Source organism: Mustela nigripes, chromosome 14 (assembly GCF_022355385.1).
Source record: "Mustela nigripes isolate SB6536 chromosome 14, MUSNIG.SB6536, whole genome shotgun sequence".
NCBI lineage: Eukaryota > Metazoa > Chordata > Mammalia > Carnivora > Mustelidae > Mustela > Mustela nigripes.
In genome coordinates, this window is record NC_081570.1 from 38068367 (window position 1) to 38089360 (window position 20994).

A 20994-nucleotide genomic window follows, 5' to 3' on the forward strand; every position below is an offset into this window, starting at 1 on the left:
CTGCACAGGACATCATCTGAGTGGGGTTTAAAGAACATTCAAAATGTCTAGGTGGGCCACTGGGTAGCCAGAACAAGGATGGCGATCCTTACAGATGGGAGACACCAAGCATCCACTCGATGCCGGAACGACACTAGGCTGGGGGAAAGAAAAGAGAATATAGTACGAACCAGGGTAAGCTCACAGCTAAACCAAAGCAGAGCTGGGGCTCGAACCCGGGTTTTCGATACCTGATTCCTGTTTCGACCTGCTGTCACCTTGCCCCAGGAGTGGACAGGAGAGAGCCCGCAAGCTGAGAAGCACTGAAAGACAGTGAGCTTCAATGACATGATCATCACGGGCTCACGCTAGCTCCATGGAGGCAGCAAACTTGTCAACAAAGAATGGTAACTTTCTTCATAGTTGGGACATAACTCTTTCCAAGCTATAATCCTATCCTTTTAGTTGTCTGAGGAGGGAAGTTTTCAGCTGAGGAAATTCAGACACGGAGGGGAAGTGACTGACAAGAAATCACACCAAGGGTCAATCAGGGGACCAGCTTGCTGCTCTCAGTGTTTCATTTGTTCCAACTGCATTTACTGAGCTCCTACTGTGTGCCAGGCCCTGTGCCAGGCAACAAGGACATGAAGATGAGTCAGAGAAGGTCAGACTCGTGCCTAAGGCAGACATGCGGCAGACGATTTTAGACCCCCAACGTGACCATGGTGGGTCAGCCAGTCACTGGGAGACATCTGGGACCTGCTGAGTCACCTTCCAACCAGTACAATAGAATCAGAGGTCGGTCACCTATCTAGCAGGGCAGGACTGCATCCCCGGGAAGGCCTGTTTCTCATGGCAACCTCCCAGCTCTGGACCCACCATTCCAGACAACAGGCAGACTAAAGGTAACCTGTCTGAAAATAAGTGGCTGCCTATATCAATTAGTCATGAGTCAGCCAGGCAAGGGCAGCTGTGTTAGAGCAGAACAAGCCTCACACCAGATCACAGCGGCATGGGTTTGAACCTTATGGCTCCAACCTCAGCCTGCTGAATCTCGCTGAGTCCTGCTCTACCCTGACTTCCAAAACATACCCGACATCTGGCCATTTTTCCCCATTCCCACTGCTATAACTGAGGTCCATGACACCATCATCTCTATCTGAGACCACAGCAGGAGTGTCCTAACTGATCTCCCATTTGGTCACTCCACGATCTGCAGACCCCACCACCCTTCTCCTGGGAGTCATGTGTTGTTGGAACTCCACAGATTCCAGTTGTTTCATGTGGCCTTCTCGGCCCTCAAGACTTGCTCTCAGCCACCTCCCTGACCTCACCATCCCCTCACTTATGACTCTGCGTGTCTGGAGCTTCCTCATCCCTTAAGCGTGCTGGCCTTTGCACCTGTGTATTCTACCTGTTGTACCACACCTCAGACCTCCACCGGGCTGCCTCGTCTACCTCCAGGCCCCATCCTCCTCAAGCAGGCCTGCTCCAACCACCACACCTTACACAGCCCTCTTTGTCCTACTGTAACATAAGGTGATGCTTCACCACCTTCACCAGTACCTGAAATGATCTGACATATTTGCTATCTGCCCTAGAACTTGGCATGTGGCCTGCTCAAAATGTGCATGTTGGTGGAGTCTACTTTCTTCATTGAAACATGGCGGCTGGACATTTAGAGGCTAGTGGTCAGGAGCACTGCTTCTGAGGCCCAAGGCAGGGACTCTTCCCCAGGAATCCTTTCCTGATTTTCTAGCTAGGGGTCTGCTCCTCTCCCGAGACCTCCCTCAACACATCATCAGTCCCCCTCACGCTAGCGACCTGAACCGTACTTGTGTCCACAGCTCATCTCCCTGTGAAATGTGAGCTCTCCAGGGACAAGGTCCATACCTGTTCTCTTAGGTCCCACACATGGCCTGGGGCCTGGCATGGAGAGGCTTCAGTGTTTGCTGACCTGAACTGTGTCTGGTACCTTCCTGACAAGAGTACAGAACAACATCTCAGTCATTGCGTTTGTACTGCAGTGACCTACCTCTGACAATGCTTAGTTTGTGAGGCGAGAGGGGTGGCTTAGGGACCGCATCTTTCTTTTTTTTTGTGGCAACTCCTGTGACGCTTCTGTTCTTCAGAACATCTGTTCCCCAAATCATGACTGCCAAGTTCTTTGTGTACTTGGAATCTCCTTGGGTTACTTGTAGCTGGTGCCATTTCTCCTCATCAACCCAAATCCCGCTTCCCAGATGGACCTGAAAGGGATAAGAACACAAGCACCTGTGTCATCGGACAGGCTGGCAGTTGGAAACTTTTCTTGTCCTTTAAAAGACATTGCTGCACAACTACAAGGACTCATTCCATAAATACTACATTAACTTTGTTTGAGGGAAATAATGCTTATTTACTAAATACCTATAAGGCACCAGGCCTTATTTGAGTGCTTTATATCTACGATCTCAAATCTCCATGGCAACCCTGGAAGGAAGGCATTGAGACCCTATTTTCATTTCAGATGGAAAAACTGGGTTGAGAAAGGTGAAGCCAGTTGCCAAAAGTCACTCGACTATTAAGTTGCAGGGCGAGGATTCTAAGCTCTGCTCAAGTTATAACAAGGCCACTGAGAACCTGACTGAATCTCAGGAAGGTATACAGTTGTCTCTCTGTCGCACCTCAGGAGGACCTTTCTCCCTTTCGAGTGAGCATGCTGTCCCGGCACAGTGCTTCTCCACTGTGGCACAGCCGGGGGTCCTCTGGAGCTGTAAAAATTGCCTGTGCCTGGGCCCCATTCCCAGGATTTGGATTTATTATGCTGACTGGGGCCTAGGGACTAGGATCGTTGAAATTTCCCTAAGTAATTCAGGTGTACAGCTAAGTCTGAAGACCATGGCCCACTGGAGGGGGCAGCCAGCAGCCCTGCTTGGCCATCAGCTGGAGTGTGTTTGCACAGGTCCTTTCCCACCTCTGGCTTCAGCTTCTTGTGAATGGAACTGGGAAGGGGGGATTTCATCTTTGCGTTCCTTCCGGCTCAGAACACGTGTGGTTTTCCCAAATCAAACCAAACCATGGCCTCCTTAGTCTGACTCTAACGGCGCATGGGACAAACACAATCTAATGCTCCCTACAAGGTTAGCACTCAAAGTTTCAGAGCCGAGTCACTAAATGTAAAGGACTCAGAATTATCTAGCAATGAACTAGAGGTGTTTCTCTTTTCTGGCTCCTTTAAACAACTCAAACCTCATTTGCTGATGTTATCCTTTAAAAAAAAAATAGGGTTTTGACTTTGACATTGCCATTTATGTTGTGTTTCTAACGAGTCTATCGAGGGTGGAAACGGCCTCTGTAGGGAAGGAGGGGAGGCAGCTGGTAATGAGCGTACTTCCTAAGGGTAATGAGAGGCTCTGCCAAAAGTCCTTGTCTGCAGCAAGACCTGTAGGTCAACCACATCATGCGGTCAGGAGACCTCTCGGGAGAGGTCCTGGTCTGAGAGACCGCACACACACCCCCAAACTGATGGCAGACTGGCAAGAAGCACTGTTCAAAGACGACTGAAGACTGGTTTGGAAAAGACGGTGGGCACACACAGACAGAAAGACAGAGGTCGGTCAGCAGCACTTCCTCCTTCACCAATTACTGACATTTTACAATCATTAAAAAACAAAAACAAAAACAAAACAACGCAGCAATACAGCCCACCCACGAATGCCAGTAAGTAACAATCCTGCCAGCCTCCTCTGCCTTGCCTTCCTTCTGCTCACACGATCACTCGGATCTCTGCAGGCCTGTGATCAGATAACCAGATCCACCGGGCCTTCCTGTGCCGCGGACCTCAGGATTGCAAATCTGCTCACAGCGCTCGGGAAGACAAGCAGCCCTGGAAGTGAGATGCGCTGCCTGGGGCCACCTGGGCAATACAGATCCGAGGTCAAGTCCGGCCTTTCCTCCTCAGTCTGAACTGCAGGTGAGCAGTCTGGGTGCCAGTTCAGGCATGCAGGTGACAAGTTTCCTGCTGCTCCCAGCTGGGCCCCAAGTCACCTCCCTTGATAGCACTCTGAAGCTACCCTCACAAGCTTCCTCATGTAGGGGAAAAAGAAGGAATTTGAATTAAATTAAATTCAGAATCAGAAAAACTTCGAGAAGGAAGACAGCTTCCGTTTTTCAAAGATCTCTGCTCTTTTCTACCCTTGGCCTTTCTTTCCTATAATCTATTAATTTATTATTCTTAAAAGAGAAATGACAGTCATTTTGCCAAAGTTCTACTAGATAAGGGGGGGGCACTAATATTTTTTGAGGACCTGGACTGTACCCTCTATTTAATCCTCATAATGACCTTAAGAGATGGATTTAGGTTAGAGGTTTTTATTGTTTTTTTGTTTTAAAGATTTTATTTATTTCTTTGACAGAGACAGATCACAAGTAGGCAGAGAGGCAGGCAGAGGGAGAGGGGGAAGCAGGCTCCCTGCCGAGCAGAGAGCCCGATGCAGGGCTTGATCCCAGGACCCTGAGATCATGACCTGAGCCGAAGGCAGAGGCTTTAACCCACTGAGCTACCCAGGCGCCCAGGTTAGAGGTTATTAATCCCACTTTACAGACATGAATCCAGATCAGAAGGACAAAATTACCTTTCCTAAGACATACTAGCAGTAAATTTTGGGATCAAGATTCAAACCCAAATCTGTATGATGGCAGAGCCTGTTACCCAGACCTTCCTGCTGCTGCCACTGTCACCGCGGTGACAACGTGATGACAACGTGGTGGCAACGTGGGGGAAACATAGCCTATCTCTCGCATTGATATTCTACTGGGTTTCTTTTTCAGCTTTCCTCGGTACCGGCCCAGACACTTCCCTTGCCGGCCCCCCACCACAGGTTACTACTGCAGATAGGGAAGCCAGAAGAAGCCACGGGTTGGCTTTCTGCCTCCAGTCCCTGCTTCCTCCAACCCCCCGTATAACCACTGCCAGGATCAGTTTCCCTAAAACACGGCTCTCCTTCTTTGACTACCTGACTTCCAGAATTTCAACTGTGTTTCTGTGTGACCCCTCTAGAATCTTGAATGGCTCCCTACTTACTATCACATCAACCCAATCTCCTTAGTCAGCTGTAGAGGCCCTCTAGAATTCTCTTTCTATTCAACCTCCTAGCCTTTATTCCCCTACTATGGCCATCACGATGATGTTCTCAAACTCCTTCTCCTCCTTCTAATTTTAGTGTGCGGTAACACAAAGACGGGCCCTGGAGGCTCCAGCCCCGGGTGTGAATCCTGACCCTGCTATCTACTAGCTGGGAATGTTGGGCTAGCCACTTTTTCTCTCTAAGCATCACTTTCCTCAGGTGGGGAAGAGGCAGAACACCACAGAATTCATCGAGCTGTTCTGAGGCTTATATGACACAACGTGAATCAGATGTCAGGAGGACGGCACACATGCAGTAACTGTTATTCCCTTTGCCTTCCCCGCCCCACAACTCGCTCCCACCCTCAGCAGTGTTTCCGCTCAGGCCTTTCCCCTGTCCAGAAATGAATGCCTTCTCCTATGTCTTCTTAAGCCTGCTTATCTTTCAAGCCCCGGTCCCCGATCCAGGAAACACTCTTTAATTGCTGCAGAGCGAAGTTCTATCCCCTCTGAATTTCTAGCCTACTGTGAGCTTCACCATCTGATTCAGCCCTTCACGGTACATCTCCATTGGGACGGGGTGAAGCTTTGCCCCTTCTGTCCCCTAGTCTGAACACAAAGCAGTAAGAAACTGATGGGCATATTTAATATGTTTTAATGGCACAGGCTTTCAGTTCTGATGAGCTGTTGTTTCTTAGAGAAGAAAATACTTTCTGACGTGCACTTGAGTACAAGGCCAGCTTTAAAGCACAGAAAGAAATGGCTCTGGGTAAGACCAATCACAGGTATGTGCTGGGACAAGGGCTCCTTGGGTTAACAAAGCCCAGGGTCACCTGAAGCGAGGCCCAGCTTTCAGAGATGCAGCAGAATAGACTGGAAAAAACACTGGCCTAGGAACCAGGAGACCTGGCTTGCACTTCCTACCTGCCTGTCTCTAACCCATTCTAAAATTACAGAGGAATCCCTTCTCTGGATGTGTTTCCCCATCTATGCCATGTATAAATTAGACGATTTAAACTTTAATGGTCTTTGCAGCTTTGTGATTCAATGAGTTTCTGAAATAAAACATCTTAGACAAAAAAAACAAAAACAAAAACAATGAACTTTATCAAAATCAAGGTAACTTTTGTGGCAAGCCCTATTCACATAAAATATAGTTCGCTATTTGACCAGAATGTTAGCCTTATGTGTCAAGGGAGGCTATTAAAAATACGGCGCCTGCTAGGATGGGACTTGATCAAAAAATGGCTTTGTAAAATGTTTTATAGGACAAAACTAGTTTCCTACTAGGAAATGGATCCCATTCTAATGCTCTAGGCTTTGCAGAGATTAAGGCTTTTGTTCATGCAGGCAGAGAAAAGAAAGGGTCAGAAACACTAGCAGAGCCAAGAACAATGAGGATACAGGGAACCCTGCTCAAAGAAGCTGCCATCCATTGCTAGTCTGTCTGCTTCCTCTCCTCTCTCTTCATAAATTTGCTCTGCTGAGCTACCAATTAGTTGCAAACAAAAGTCAGGTTAGCTTTACAGCAACATGTCAGCAATAGCTAATGAAAAAACAAAATTGGCAATTTCAAGATTTATTGTGCAACTCCTGTAAAAACATTAAATGAGGTTTGAGAGACCCATTTTCTGGAAATGGAAAAATGATACCTCTGCAAAAGCGGCCCCCATAATGCTCAGAAACTATCCGTTAGTCTTCAAAGGAAGAGAGAAATAGATTTCTCTTGGAAGCTATCTTAAGAAAAGGTCTCTAGTCACTCTACAGTGTGGTCATCACTAAAAAGAAATCAACACACACAGAACAGTCCTTTCTTTTATCTTCCAACTGAGGAAGATTCACCCAACTTAGCTACACAGTTGGAGTCATTAAAGGCCTACGGAGAGCAATGATCCATCCTAGCTCGTGAAGATGGAGACCCTGAGGCCCAGAAAAGGGAAGGACCCATCCAAGCAAGGTCACACAGAAAGCACAGAGATAGAGCTCTACTCGGCATTCAGGCTCTGGGCTGCCTAAATCCATCCTGTCATGCCATCTGTCCCCTGCAAAGTAGACTTTTAAAGCCTGTGGGCTGGAGCAAGTCAAGAGAGAGGGGCCAACGACCCAGCACACCAGTTCTGCCTCCTGGGGTGGAGGTGAGGGGTGGGGTGTGGGGAGGCAGTGCTCAGTGGGAGATGAGGGCATGACAGCCTATCCAACACAGCCCTCAAGACTAACACATTTCATTTCCTCAGCTGACAATATTTGCTTTTTGCCTCAATCTGGCCAGTTGCAGGGATGTATCTGGACGAACCCAAAGAAAACAACCTTTTCTTTCTCATCAGCCCACTGGGGAACAATACTGGATAAACAGAGACCTTTTGAAGCACAAGGCGGCAAGAAAAACAGACTGACACAGATGATTCTTTGGGGGAGAATGAGAGGTGATGTCTGTAATGTATGTCATGGTGGCAGAAATAGAACTCTAAAACTGAATTTGACTAGTGCCTAAACAAAGGGCTCCAATATACTTCTTCCAAGATGAATCCATTTGGAGGTTAGAAGGATGTCAGAACAGTTCTCTCCCTTGCCCAGCTGCTCTATCATGTGACTTTAAGACCTTCCAAGGCTATTCCATTATTTTTCACCCCTGTACCAATGTAACTACTAATAGTGCTTAAGTTTTCTTTCAAGATTTTTTCCGAGGATCTTACAAGAAAATCTGAGGAGTTATATGTGGGCTGACCACTGCTGAACATACAGCTTGGAAACAGCTTCGGGACAAGGAGCACGTCTCATTTACCAGCTTATCCTCAGCATCTAGCAGAGGGCTTAGAACACGTAGATACTTTGTAAATGGTGAATGGACACACATTGAGTTATCTGTCAATCAGAGATTTCGTATCTAGTACACCTTATAAATTTTATGTATCTGGTTTTATAGGTGGGTAGGACAAGTTTCATCAAACTACTATGCTTTTTAAAATCTTCCTCAATACTAAGCTATTTTAAAATGTCAGTTTAGTTTTTACAGTTACTTTGGCCCAGTATTTAAGAAAAAGGGGAGGGGGAAGAGAAAAAGAACAAGTCCCAGTACAGCTCCACGAGTTACAAAACACGATTCTGGAAATAGTTACTCAGGCCCGGGCCAGGAGGCCAACTGGCCAAGCTGTGGCGCTGGAAGCTCCCACCATACTCTCCATCGTTACTCTAGCTAACAAACACTTGCAGGGAACGGATAGTGAGCTTGAAACACTACCTTGCCATTGTCTAGGATATACTTGTCCATGACAGGTGCAGGAGCAGGGTAATAGGACGACGTATTTGCTTCCTCACTGAAAGTGCTCCGTAACTCCGGCTCGGGCTCGAGACATTCTGACTTTACTTTTTCCAAGTCAATGGCGGGACCTAGGCAGTTAAGAAAAGAGATCTGTCTAGAACTCCAAGGAAAATAAAAGGCAAATATTTTTAACTACACATCTATCAGCACATAGTGGCACAAAATAAATAGGCTGGCTTATTTTGTCCATTGGACTACACTTAAACCCAGGCTTGAAAATAATATGAGGTATGAACGTCACAAAGGAAAAGGAAGAAAACTGGAAGACAAGAATGAACCAGACTCTAAGTACAAATGAGAAGTGGTCTTTGAAGGTGTCATTGTCTGAATGGAAATGCAGGGGACTCAACTGCCTGCTCAAAAGAGAGGTCCTGTTAAGACCAGGGTGGAGAAGGGTGGGCATCACTGTAATATGCAAATTGCATATTTGTGAAGAGCCCACCTCTGCAGCCTCCATGGGAGTGGGCCACGGCCAAAGAAAGGAGGTTAGGGAAGCAGTGGGGAGAAATACAAAGACGTCCCCCTCCCTAAGACCTAGTATCTAGCTAGACAGAAGCATTTCAACCAAGAAATTAAAATACAATACAGATTAAGCTTCTGATTGCCTGATCTAGCAGCTACCCTGATTTTTATTTTAATGCAATCAACACAAATTACGTGCAGTTTAAACAGTGAAAGGAAGCTGGATAAATGGTGGTGGTTTCTAAGGGGAGTATTTTTTTCTTCTCCATTAGCGTTTAAAAATGATGGACTATTTTTTAAATCACCTATTGTGTCTTGATTACCAAAGGGCAGAGAAACAGGATGAAAATGAGTAAATAAGGCTGAATGACTTGATTAACTTTTACAGGAGAGCAACTCCAAAGGCCAATGGAGAGCTCAGCACGCTGGAAATGCTCCCCTGGCAAACCTTTCAGTGGTTGTTCAGGCTCAGGGTTTTAGCTATTGCTCTCGCGGGTCCCCTGGGCCATGCCTATACCTTAAGTAACTGATGAATATCATGGTCCAATCTTCCCTTATCCTAACCAGGTGCATCACTTGGTACAGAGCTCTTTATACATCAAAGCCCTAATGAGCTAGTTGCAGTGCTATGTTCAATCGCTATATCCTAGACTTTTGCTGGTGGTAGAGACGGTATTGGTGATTTTGTTACTAAAATTCCTCATGACACGGCTTCCTAGAACAAGACTATCATTCCTGAGTTGCTGGCAGCTGCCATCTGCAAGACAGAATCTCGGCAGTCTCCAAGGATGTAAGTGTGAGCCCTGCACAAAACAGAAGGCAACGTGGCCGGGCAGCAGAACCGTGCTGATGGAAATGCATGGCTCATCTTGGAACAGTCAGTTTCGGTGCTGTGCCTGGTTCTGCTGTGTTTTAATTGCGGGGCCACAGGGGAGTGAACTGTAGATGCAGAAGGTGGCAGAGTGAAGGACAGACAACATCATGATTGTTCTGATGGCAGCTCCTAATGCTGGGTCATCTATTCAAGAGCTGGGCTCTTCTCTTTGTCCCCAGCCCCTGGCACCTAGTAGGTATTCTCTGAATGTCTGCTAAATAATAAAAGAATGACAACAATGAATGAAGAATTTACAGTTTCAGAAGCAGATGCCAAAGTTTCTCCTCTCTCTGTGTGAGATCTCAGGTTGAATTTCTGAGATAAAACTCAAGTGGGAAGAGGTAATTATTTCAGTTTCCCCTAAAGGGCATGGCCCAGTTGGCATCTGAGGTCTCTTCCTGCTCTGACATTCAGCAACAGGAAAAAGGGCTGGGCTGAGAGGAAGAGGTCCCCGTAGCCACTGGCTCACAGATCATCTTTGGCAAGATTGTGTCTTTCTCTAAAGCCTCTTTTTCCTTCTATGAAAAGATGGTGGACAAGAGAAGGACTCCAGTTCAGCTCTGACTTCAGTCTGGTTCTCTCCCGTCCATCTCTAACACAGCTGCCAAAGAGATCTCCTTGACTTAAGACCTAAAACCGTGTCCTTCCTTGCTTAGCACCTTCCTTCCTAATTACCCTCAAAACGATGTCATACATTGTAGCCTTCCTGAGGCCTAGAACAGCCAGCCTCCTCTCTACTCCTGGTGCTCATTTCTTGCTTCTGCCCAGGACCCCCGGTGCTGTGTCGTCCCAGCCGCCATGCCTTTGGAAGTGCTACTGTCTCCTCCTTGCATAAAGCCACATCTCTCTGCCATGGAGCTTAGTATGTCCTCTGTAAGTCCTTGCTCTGGTCACTACTGGGTGGGGGCAAGGGGGAGAGATGCCTCTGTTTTATAAATATTTCCAGCAAATTCTGTTTGCAACCATCTGCCAATCTGTCTGTTGTCCACATTAGACTGTGAAGCTCTCTGGGGGCAAAATTTTACTTTCTTTGCAGTCTTGGCACCCAGAACAGCACCTGGCACACTGTAGGTTCTCAATAAATCCTTCATGACATGAGGGGAGAGAGCTGTGGGGGAGGAGGGGATTTAGGCAGGCTGGGGCAAAGGTCCCGAAACAAAGCCCTGCTGCTGAGTTGAGGAGCGTGGGGGTACAGGTGGAAGTGGGTGGGAGCTGTCTTTAGACTTCTGTCACCTTTCTGGCAGCCCCGGAAGTAGAAATTAGGCTGTCAAACAGATCGGAAAGAGCCAGCTGGAACAGATGACTCGGAGGGCTACAGAGGGACATATAAGGGACATTAGGAGTGAGGGCTGAGAGTCACTTTTCGGGCCCCATCCCCTGCTGCTCCCTCCCCCCGCCAAGTCAGACTCCACTCCAAAGTGCCAGCCTGGCCCTCTCCCCGCCACAAACACCATTCCTTAGCAGCTTCGCAGTCTGTGCTTGCGGCGATCCTGCTGTCCGACCACTCTACCCCACAGATGCCCACCTAGCCAAACTCCACCAGGCACTCAAGGCCTGACTCAAATGCCACCTCCTCCATGAGGCTATTCTATCCCTTCAAAAGGGGGGTATTATTCTCTCCACGCCTTGGCTTAGGATTAGGAGTCAGAGACTGGAATTTAAATTCTGGATTTGCCGCTTAACTGTTTAGGGGGAGGCGTAAGCTTCCTCAGGTGGAGGAACTCTGCCTCTCACCCCCAATAATCAGCAGCACTCAGCTGTTTCTGTGTCTGTCTCCCCCACTAGACTGTGAGGCCTGAGGGCAGGCAGAGGCTGTCTTTTTATTTCAGAGACCAGGGCTCAGCGCAGTGAGTGCCTGGTTCACATTCTACCTTCAACAGGTAATTTCCACATGAATAATTACTTAACCTTTCTGACCCTGTTGACTCACCTGAAAGATGGAGCCACAACAGAGATCTGGCAAGACTGAAGATTCAGTGAGTTGACGATATATAAGAAATGAGCACTCCAGAACGTGGCACAGAACGGGCACTGAGGAGACACTGCTCCCCCGCATGGCCCCTCCCTCACATACACGTTATCCCTGGCTACTCTGTCAGTCCACCACTAAACCATGGCTTTGGTGCACACAGAGCAGGTCCTGGCACCCCCACGGCACACCCGTAACCCCCTGGGCTCGTGCTGATCTCCTCGGGGATCACAGTATTGGGATCTTCTGGCTTTCAAGAAAAACTGTTTCCTACCATTCTCCCTCAGCACCATTTAACACCCAGAGGCTGCTTCGCTTCTTCAGCACTGGTTCCTCAGCCTCAGCCAGGAGGGCAGACCAGCCGAAGGCATGCCTCGGGAAGGGCTTCTCAGGGGACTTGAGTCGGAATCACAGCTTCATGACCTTAGACGAGGCATCTCCCTCTCTGTGCCTCCGCTTTTCCTACCTGCAAAGTGGGGATTGCCCATAGCCACCACGTAAGCTGGTGATGCCTCGGAAGAGCCCAGCACAGAGGCAGGCGCAAAACAGAAGCTCAGGAAGTGGCAGGTGAATGAAAGGACGACTGGATCCTTAAAACGGGGTGTTCAGTATTACAGAATCCAAAAGAAAAGGACTAAATAGCATGCGATTTCTTTGGGGAGATGAGGGGAGAGCCTCTAGTGCTTTTAATTTAAGAAGGAGGGGAGAAAAAGATTTCATTGCGAATTTTAGTCGGCTCTACTACTAACGATGTTGGCAATTTACATCTCATTACAACAAATGCCTCAGATTGCTGTTTTGCTTTTAAAAATTTCTGAGGCATTGTTCTCTTCAAACACATGTGACCAAATTAGCCACAATAATAAGCACTTGCACGAAGAGACAGCATTGTAAGATCTGGTGCAGATATTTTAGGCAACAAAGGAACTTTTTTCATGTTGTGGGAAGAGTAGGAATTAAAAAAAAAAAGCCTTTTCATCCACTTCGGGTTTATTTTGGGGAAAATACACCTTCCATGGAGAGAAACCTCTCAGCTGGGTAAAGGAAGCTTTTAAAAAAGTATAAAAGGTAGTACTTGTCTTTTCATTCAGTCATTCAGGAGCCCATTCAACACACAGTCCCTGCTGGCATCCCAAGATCTAGGCCCAGTGAGGCACTGGGGGCCCTGGAGAAAACACAGTTGTCCCAGTTCTGCAGAAGTGGAGGCTTTTATGTGAAACTCCATTACTTTGCATACAAATAGCTGTGATTTGATAGACAAGCACTGGCTTTAGTTTGAAAACCTGGTATAAGAACAGGTTCTGTTACTTATTTTAGTCTTTAAGCCCCAGGGGCCCTTTCCATAAAATGGGAATCATGGCACAGAGTAAGGGGCTTATAAGTGTTTGTTGGCCCAACGAATAAATGAAATTATATCACTCTGTTTTTGTCTGGCTTACATTAGACTAATGATGTTCTTCCTGAAAACCTTTCTAAAAAACGTTAATGCTTGTGTGACCTCTAGGAGGTTCAGAAGTCATCTATGTCCCCAAAATACATGTCTATGTTTGAACACGAAATACCATTTCTGATTTCTGCTGAAACAGAAAGACTAATAATATTAGATTTTTCTTAAAATGTACTAAATCATTTCATTTAGTACTTTTAGTATCACTCCTGTCAGTGAATAGGAAGTTTCTCTGCTACAGGTGTCATTCCAGTTTCTTCCTAAATGCAAAGTGAATCAAGTCAACATTCTTAACATGCATTCAGAACCGCTACTGTGCACAGAGGCAGGCTGGATTGGGTAGAAGAATGAGGATTCCACTCTGTTTACAAAGACCTGAGCCCAGGAATAGCTAGGTAACAACAAAGGAGGTACACAAGAGCCTTAGAAAGAGGCAGGGAAGATGGCCCAGAGGTAGGTAGGTAGGCCCTCCTCTGTGGACCCCATCACTGTTTCTCAAAAGGCATCAATCAGCCGCTTTCACCTGCTATTGTCCCTGTGCTTCTGTTTCTTAGCTGCATTATGCCTCCAGTGAGGGCCGGGACAAACCTGGTCTCATTCTCTCAGTGAGAATCTGCCTGAGCATCTACGAAGTACTAGCCTTGGGCTAGATTGACCCTGAATGGTTGACAGCCCAGCAGTGACAGAAGGCAGGCAACAGATCAAGGGTCAGGATAAAGACTTGGGGACAAAAGCAAAGGAGGGGATGCTCCACCTGGAGGAGACTTAGGAAGGCTTCAGAGGGCTAGCCACACACTTCTGTGCTGGGGTTTGGAGGACTGATGGGCAGGAGCTCACTGGGAGTGAAGGCCTCTCAAATAGTGAAGGCACTTGGCACATAATCAAGGCTCCATGACCAGCCAGAAAGTGGGCAGCACGATGATCTGTAAAGGGTCTGGGGACGGAGGGGTCACCACCAACTTGGTGACCCTGGGAGGCTTCAGGGAAGAGGTGGGCTCTGACTGGAGCACTGATATGTGATGAGGTCTGGGGAAGGTGGAGGGATGGTCAGGTAGGGGATGGGGTCACAGTAAGCAGCGGTTCTTTGGGTCCTTCTCCCGCTCCTTCCCCATTTTCCCAGCACCTTCTGTGACCAAGGGCTGGGGCAGGCTTTGCTGGGCAGAGGCAGGAAAAGCCGGTATTGCCTGAGGTACCAGACTGGACAAGTTCCTGCTGCTTAGCTGGATGCCCCCAGAGCGGGGTCCCCTCCTCAGGAGTCAAACCCACAGGGCAGCAGAGCTGGAATGGACCTGTGAGCCGTCTCCATGGGGCAGAAACCCAGCAAGGAGTGGCAGGAGTGGGCCTAGGGCCCCAGTCATGGGGGTCAGGGTATTTTCCCCACTTTGAGGAGCTGTAGCACCCATTTCAAATGACATATTTGCTTCTCTCTGAGGTGACCAATACCTACTGAATGTCTTCTTTATTCTACTCCCTACACCAAAATCTCTCGCTCTTTCTTCAATCTTTGTAGTACTTTTCACCTTGATGTCAAGTAATTATTTGTTTCACATCTCCTGGCTACAGTGGAGAAACTCCAAGGGCAGCCTTGGTCCCCAGCACCCAGTACAATGTCTCTGGCATACAACAGTCATTAAACATGTGTTAAAGTAAAAGAAGTTAATCCTCATGGAAGTCCTGCAAAACAGATCTTATCATCTCTGTAGAGGCTCAGAGAGGTAATGTGCCAAAAGTCTCACAGGTGGTGAGGACTCAGATTCTGGGCTGTTGGATTCTAAAGCCTTCCTCCTTCCACTGCTCTCCACCTCCTAGCCAAGGGCAGGTTTCAGATTTCAAAGGCTTCTCATGTCATCCTTTCTCTGTGGGACTCTCAGCTCATCTCTGACCTTGGGGAGTGGGAATCCTTAAAGAACTCCACAAGGGGGCAAGGGGGCAGTGGCAAGGAGGGGTGTCCCGGGGATTCATCTCACCTCTAGCAGCTCTGAGCCTATACTTTGCCAGCCGGTGGGCAGTCAAAACTGGGCTGGTTCTTCATCTGTGGTTCTTCCACTTCCCTTCCCACCCAACCATCTGGGCCCAGAGAGCATCCAAACGGCAGGAATGTGCAGAACAGCATGAGTCCGCCCCACCAGACATGTACTTCCTCCTCGCTAGCTCTCCATCATGCAGTCCAGCCAGAAACTACTCGAGAGAGCCAGCTTCTCTCCAAACTCTAAATCTTTGTTCAGGCTGTCTTGCTGCCTGAGATCGTGTTCACTTTCTCTTCATTTGGATAAACCTAACGAGTTCCTCATGTGCGGGCCTTCTCCAGCCACCTTCAGTACCCCTGCCCAGTCACCTAAGGAGCCTTCCTCTGCATCCTCTCCCAACACTCTGGGAGCCCAGGAGTATAGCAAAGCTCACACTGTTTCGCACCTGTCGGCTAATGACATCGGGACTCTTTAAGGCAGCACCAGGGTCTTAGCTGCCTGATTTCCCCGGGCCAGTGTAAGGGCCTGGAACAAAGGAAGAGTCTGACAAATGCTCCTGCACAAAACCATTTCCCTACAGTCAGAGCCACCCAGTAACGGAATGGACTGCACTGGAAGGCAGTGAGTGAGCTTTCTGTCTCTAGAGGGATGTTACAAGAGGTAGGATGATCTCTCGGCAAGGAGGCTACAAAAGGCTTCTTGTCCCGTGTGGATGCTGCACCAAGTAAGTTCTGGGGCTCCCCACAGGACTAGCATGCTAGAACTCTAAGAATTACCTCCAACCAAACTCAGCTGCCTGGAACAGTAACAGAGGGTGTGGCCAGACTCTGGGCCCCGCTGAACCAGGCAAACCAGACTTAGTCCATCCATTCATCTTAACCCTCTGTTGCTTCATGAGGATGGATCTGTTCAGATTCCACATGAATGAAATGAACTGAGGCTGTAGGAGACGGAAAAGCATCCTGCGGTGAAGGTGCCCCGGGAGAGCCCCAGCAAGAAGGAAACTGAGCCATAAACAGTGACGGCTGAAGGACTGAGGGGGTCAAAAGGAGTGGTGGTTGAGGACTCCTGGTTGAGGACTGGGGATGGGAAAAGAGAATTCTGTTCAGGAACAGTGGGTGGAGGGAAAATTCTATAAACTACAGACCAGTGAACTTGAGCTTGAGGCCAGGCAAAGTTGTAAAATGGCCCATTTAAGAATGATTTCTGAGGACTTACCAGAGGAAGCAAAAATCTCCAGGAGGCATTAGGGGGTTGACCAAAGATTTAGATATGCCAAGACAACCTTACCTGTGCTCTGTGGCAGGACAATGACTCTATATGCCAAGCATTACACAAATATTATCCCATGTACATCCTCCAATGATCCTACATCATATGCTGGACCTACTGCACACTTACTACGTGCCAGCCCCCGGACAGAGATCTTCTCATACATCTGCTCACTTACTCCTCATAAGAACTATAATGGTTGGTACTCTCATTGATTCCACTTTACAGAGGAGGTAACTAAGGCCCAGAAATTTAAGTAACTTGCTCAAGGTAACAAATTAGACCACGGAAAAGTCAGGGTTCAAAACCCCAGTACTTCTGACCTCGGGCCCATGCAGGCCCTTAATCACTGAGTAGGCATTAAAGATAGCCATTTTACCAAGGAGAAAATAGAGGCTGTGAAGGGCTCAGTCATTTACTTGAAGTTGCACAGGTACTGACCCAGAGAGCTGAGATTCAAATTCGAGTAGTATCTGTTGCCAAAGCCCAGGCTGCCTCGGCATAGGGGAAAGTCAGCAGGAAGCACTTGGCTGACATTAGCTGCCTTTTCAAAGGCACCATCAGAGACCTGTGCTTAAAGAATCTAGCTCCAACCGCAAAGGATTTTAAAGATCAAAGCTGGTATTTTAACGGACCTTGGACAGAACACAAGGCATGAGCCCAGAGGGGACCAGAGGCGATAGAAACCCAGCCCTAAAGAGCCAAGACAGATTTACAGACAATGGCTTTCCCCTTCAAATTTTCAACCAGCCTGTGATCTGGCCAACAGGGAATGTGAGCTCTTGTTTTTGCTTCTCCTCACTCAAATGGGAATAATCCTCTTTAGCTGGCCTCACAATAGGGCTATCGCAATAATTCGAGGACATAAAAATGTCAAGGTGCTTTCAAACCCGTGGTGTCATGCATGTGTGAATTACCATTATTACGCTCATTATTATGTCATTACGCCCTCTTTTGGGTCAGGATCCATCATCTGCCTCCATTCCCTGACAAAGCACACCCCAAATCTAAAACCAGTATATTCCTTCCTCCTGCAATGATAACCCTTGTTTTGTTCTCCCTGGTGTCGTGCTGTGTGCACGTCTGTGCTCCCCACTGGACTGTGTATCTTGAAGGCCGGGATTATGTCTTCCACTCCATTATTCCTCACAGAGGAATAAGTCCAGCTTTAGCTGGACTAAAAAAAGAATCACTTGAATCACACCAAAATGGATATAACTATCTAAGAGGCACTTCTGCTAACACTGAGAACAATGTCTAAGCTTTTGCCTTTGACATCTACGGACAAGGAATGTAGCCGAAGAGAAAGCAAGAGGGACCATGGAGTCTCTCTCGCACACCACAGCTCCCCTTGCAACTGGCTTTCCAGTGTGCCTCCCTTCAAGCCCCTGGAGCTCTGAGTCTGCTGAGCCCCAGTTCAATAAACATGGCTCCAGTGCTCTAACTTGTAAATGTTTAAAAACGGGACCGTCTTGTTTGTTTCTATATGCCGAGCACCTAATGCAGTCCTGGCACAAAGGATGTCCTCGGTAGTAATTGGTGAATGAATCAACATAATGAACATATGCGCAGGTAAATATCAGTTGGACTGTCCGCATGCTTTCTGGGTCCTCAGCATTTACTTCCTTGGGAGAGGGTGGGCCAAAGAGGGCACAAGAGGAAAAAGATCGGCATTTATTAAACATAATATGCTTTATGCCCACAGGGCTTTATTCTTGACATGTGCTTCCTCACTTAAGTTTGACGCTGTCACAGAGGGCCTGAGAGCAGAGACGCTCAGGGGGAGAGTGGGGCTCCTTCCCCTCAGCAAGTGACTAAGACCCTCTTTGTTTCCCATGCTCCGATCACAGAAAGGAAAGTTCTGTTTCACAGAGATGTCTTCTGTGGGGAGTGGGGGCAGGAGTCACCTCCACATCTGTGACAATGAAGTCCAAAGGTTAAAGAAGGCTGTGCAGGTGAGGGCCCAGAGAGAGTCACATGGGACCAGGTGTCAGGAGACCTCCCCGGAATGGGCTTGTGACGCTGTCTGGGCTTGTCTCCGCATTAGCAGCCCCAGTCCATTTCCTGGGTAAGCTCTTTCACCTCTCCAGGACTCCATGCTCTAGAGAATCTTTCCCGTTAAACCCCGCTTATGTGTATTTGTGGAATGAATGAAAGCTGAATTATTAAGGGCACAAATGAAGGAGTGAGCCATCTAGGGAAGTCTCGGAAACATCTTCTCATCCTGTCTTGCTGCTGTCCTCTTGCCTGTTAGCCCCCGACCTCCACCAGGAGCACTGTTACAACTCCTGGCGGCTAGAAGGTCTGCTCACCACTCTGAGGTCCCCATTGGGCTCAAGGGGTCAGGCTCCTGCTCTCTGCCCCTTCTCATCCACCACCTGCAGGATCACAAGGACTGGGGGAGTCAGCAATGATGCTTCCAGGCAGGGAGGGAGCCTTCTTTTTAAAACTGAGCATTGGTGACCTATTGACCTCTTTTGCCTCTGAATCTGCCTGTTATGGTGTAGATGATCCAGCACCCCAGCTGGACAAAGGCCATTGAGCTGCACCCCCAGGCAAGGTGGATAGGAGAATATGCAAGGAAGGGCCTCTAAGAATAATGCCTGAGTTAGGCCCAGGGGGCCACGGATGGTACAGCTCAGCATGTGCTCTCAGAGGACACATAAAGCCAAGAAACAAAGAGGGTCTTAGTCACTTGCTGGCTCTTTGCCATGTTAGCAGTGTCTTGATGATGTGCACAGATGAGGAGCTATTACAGCAGGGGGTGTCTTCCCAGACTCACTAAGAGAGTTCCACCTTCAAAGGCTAAGCTAGCCACCCACCCCCTTCCAGGACTCATCACACTGCATTTCAACTACATGCTTACATATTTACCCCCATCACTACCCACACCCCAACTTCAACTTCCAGTGTCTTAGACTTCTTTGTGTCTCTCCAGGCCCCTAAGCTCAGAAAGCATCTGGTCAATGTTGGCTGACTAAGTTATAGTATGTATATGTATACATATCACCCTTCTATAACAGAAGACCCTGACAGACATGGAAGTTAGTTAACCTACCCAAGGCTTTACAGTCAATTATGGTTAGGAGGACAGAGTTAAAAACCAAACTGGGTCCCTGCCACTAAATGGCGTGAAAAAAAAAAAGCTGACAGTTAAGTGGGCACCAACCAGAATGCCAGGCACCATGCTAAGAGGGGTATTATTATTTCCACTTGACAGATGAGAACACCAAGGGTCAGAGAGGTGCTCTCTGCCTCAATCGCTCCTCACTCTCCCCATGTACTCACTCAGGTCTGAGTAACAAACATTCACCCTTCAGGTTCCAGCTTAGATGTCATTTCCTTCAGGAAGTCTTTCTTCTCCAGTCCCCCCAAATTTGGTGGATGCCCCTCTTCTGCAGTCCCACAGCCCCACGTGCTTTTGTCCTTCTGGTAACATTTATGCCTTGTGCGGTCACTAGTTGTGTCAGTGGCTATCTCCTTCATCGAACTCTGACCTCTTGAAGGGCAGAGGGCAAGGGCTATATCTTAAACATATCAACCTCTCACCACTAGGCAAAATGCCTAGCACATAGCAGAAGACCAGTGAATAACTGTGGAAGAACAGAGGGAAGGAGGAAAGGAAACAAGGAAGAAGGGGAGGAAAGAAAGTTCCCAAAGCCAGAGTTGGGAAGTAGGGAAGCTGAATCCAGGCTTGGCTGATTCCGAAGACTAGACTATGTCTGTGAAAACATACAAATTCCCCTCAGGGTAGAAACCCTTCTGTTATTTTCTTATGGACTTGTCTTAGAACTTGGCACATTATGATTCTCCAATCAACAAGTGCTAATCAACAGACTTTAAGCTCTCACAGGTCAGGGATGGTGAGTGTAGTGTTCTAGGATGCCCACGGCCCCCTACCCGTAGTCGTGGGTGCTCCACACACACTGGCAGCCTGAGCTGACTTCCATTCAGCCCGTCCACTATGAAGACAATGGTGACTGAGCAGGGAAGAGCCCACCACTGGTCCTCATGATGGCAATCAAGGCCTGTGGGGTAGGAGAGCCTAGGAAGTTCAAGACACTGAAACTATGGCTGAGGTCAAGTTAGTCTGTTTTTATGACTAAAGAGGCACGTAATGATGCAAAATGCAGTGTCTTATTGCCCCAGAGGTCCAGGAGTTTGGTCCAGGTTTCTGGAGTTTAAGCCCAGTTCATGATCATACAAAGCAGGGAGTTTCCCCAGGAGTTGAGACAATGGCGTGGGGAGTTTTTGCTGTTAGTATGCTTTTTCCCCACAAGAATTTTACAAAAGGTGTAGCATACAAGGTGCAGTGAAAATAAAAATTACTCATTTGAAGACGAGGAAACACTTCTTCTTTCTGAAAATTTCAATTCTCTCCCTATCCCCCATCCCAACTCCAAGACCAACATAGCTTCTGTGAAATTTTGCAGTTAGGGCTTCCTTTTAAGATTTTTATTTCGAGGTTGAATTTTAATAACTCTTCAGGTTGCCTACCACATGTGACCTTTACTGCCACTTCACACCTCTACAGGCTATGACCTGGGAGAAGGGCCAAGACCAAGGCCGAGTCAGAAAGTGGGGAAACCACCGGCCTA

At 47.8% G+C, this 20994-nt stretch overlaps 2 protein-coding genes across 3 annotated transcripts in view; both read right to left on the bottom strand.

The window, feature by feature from the left end:
• Positions 1–20994, bottom strand: part of LOC132000847 (cytosolic carboxypeptidase 6) — a 747331-nt gene that overhangs the window by 192892 nt on the left and 533445 nt on the right. The gene's annotated exons all lie outside the window — the stretch shown is intronic.
• BEND5 (BEN domain containing 5) overlaps positions 1–20994 on the bottom strand; it is a 46216-nt gene that overhangs the window by 5995 nt on the left and 19227 nt on the right. For both annotated transcript variants that reach the window (XM_059374671.1, XM_059374672.1), the window contains 2 exons: positions 8325–8473; positions 2015–2228 (listed from right to left, as the gene is read on the bottom strand). In XM_059374671.1, coding sequence (XP_059230654.1) covers positions 2015–2228; positions 8325–8473 — 363 coding nt within the window. The remainder of the gene's footprint in view (positions 1–2014; positions 2229–8324; positions 8474–20994) is intronic.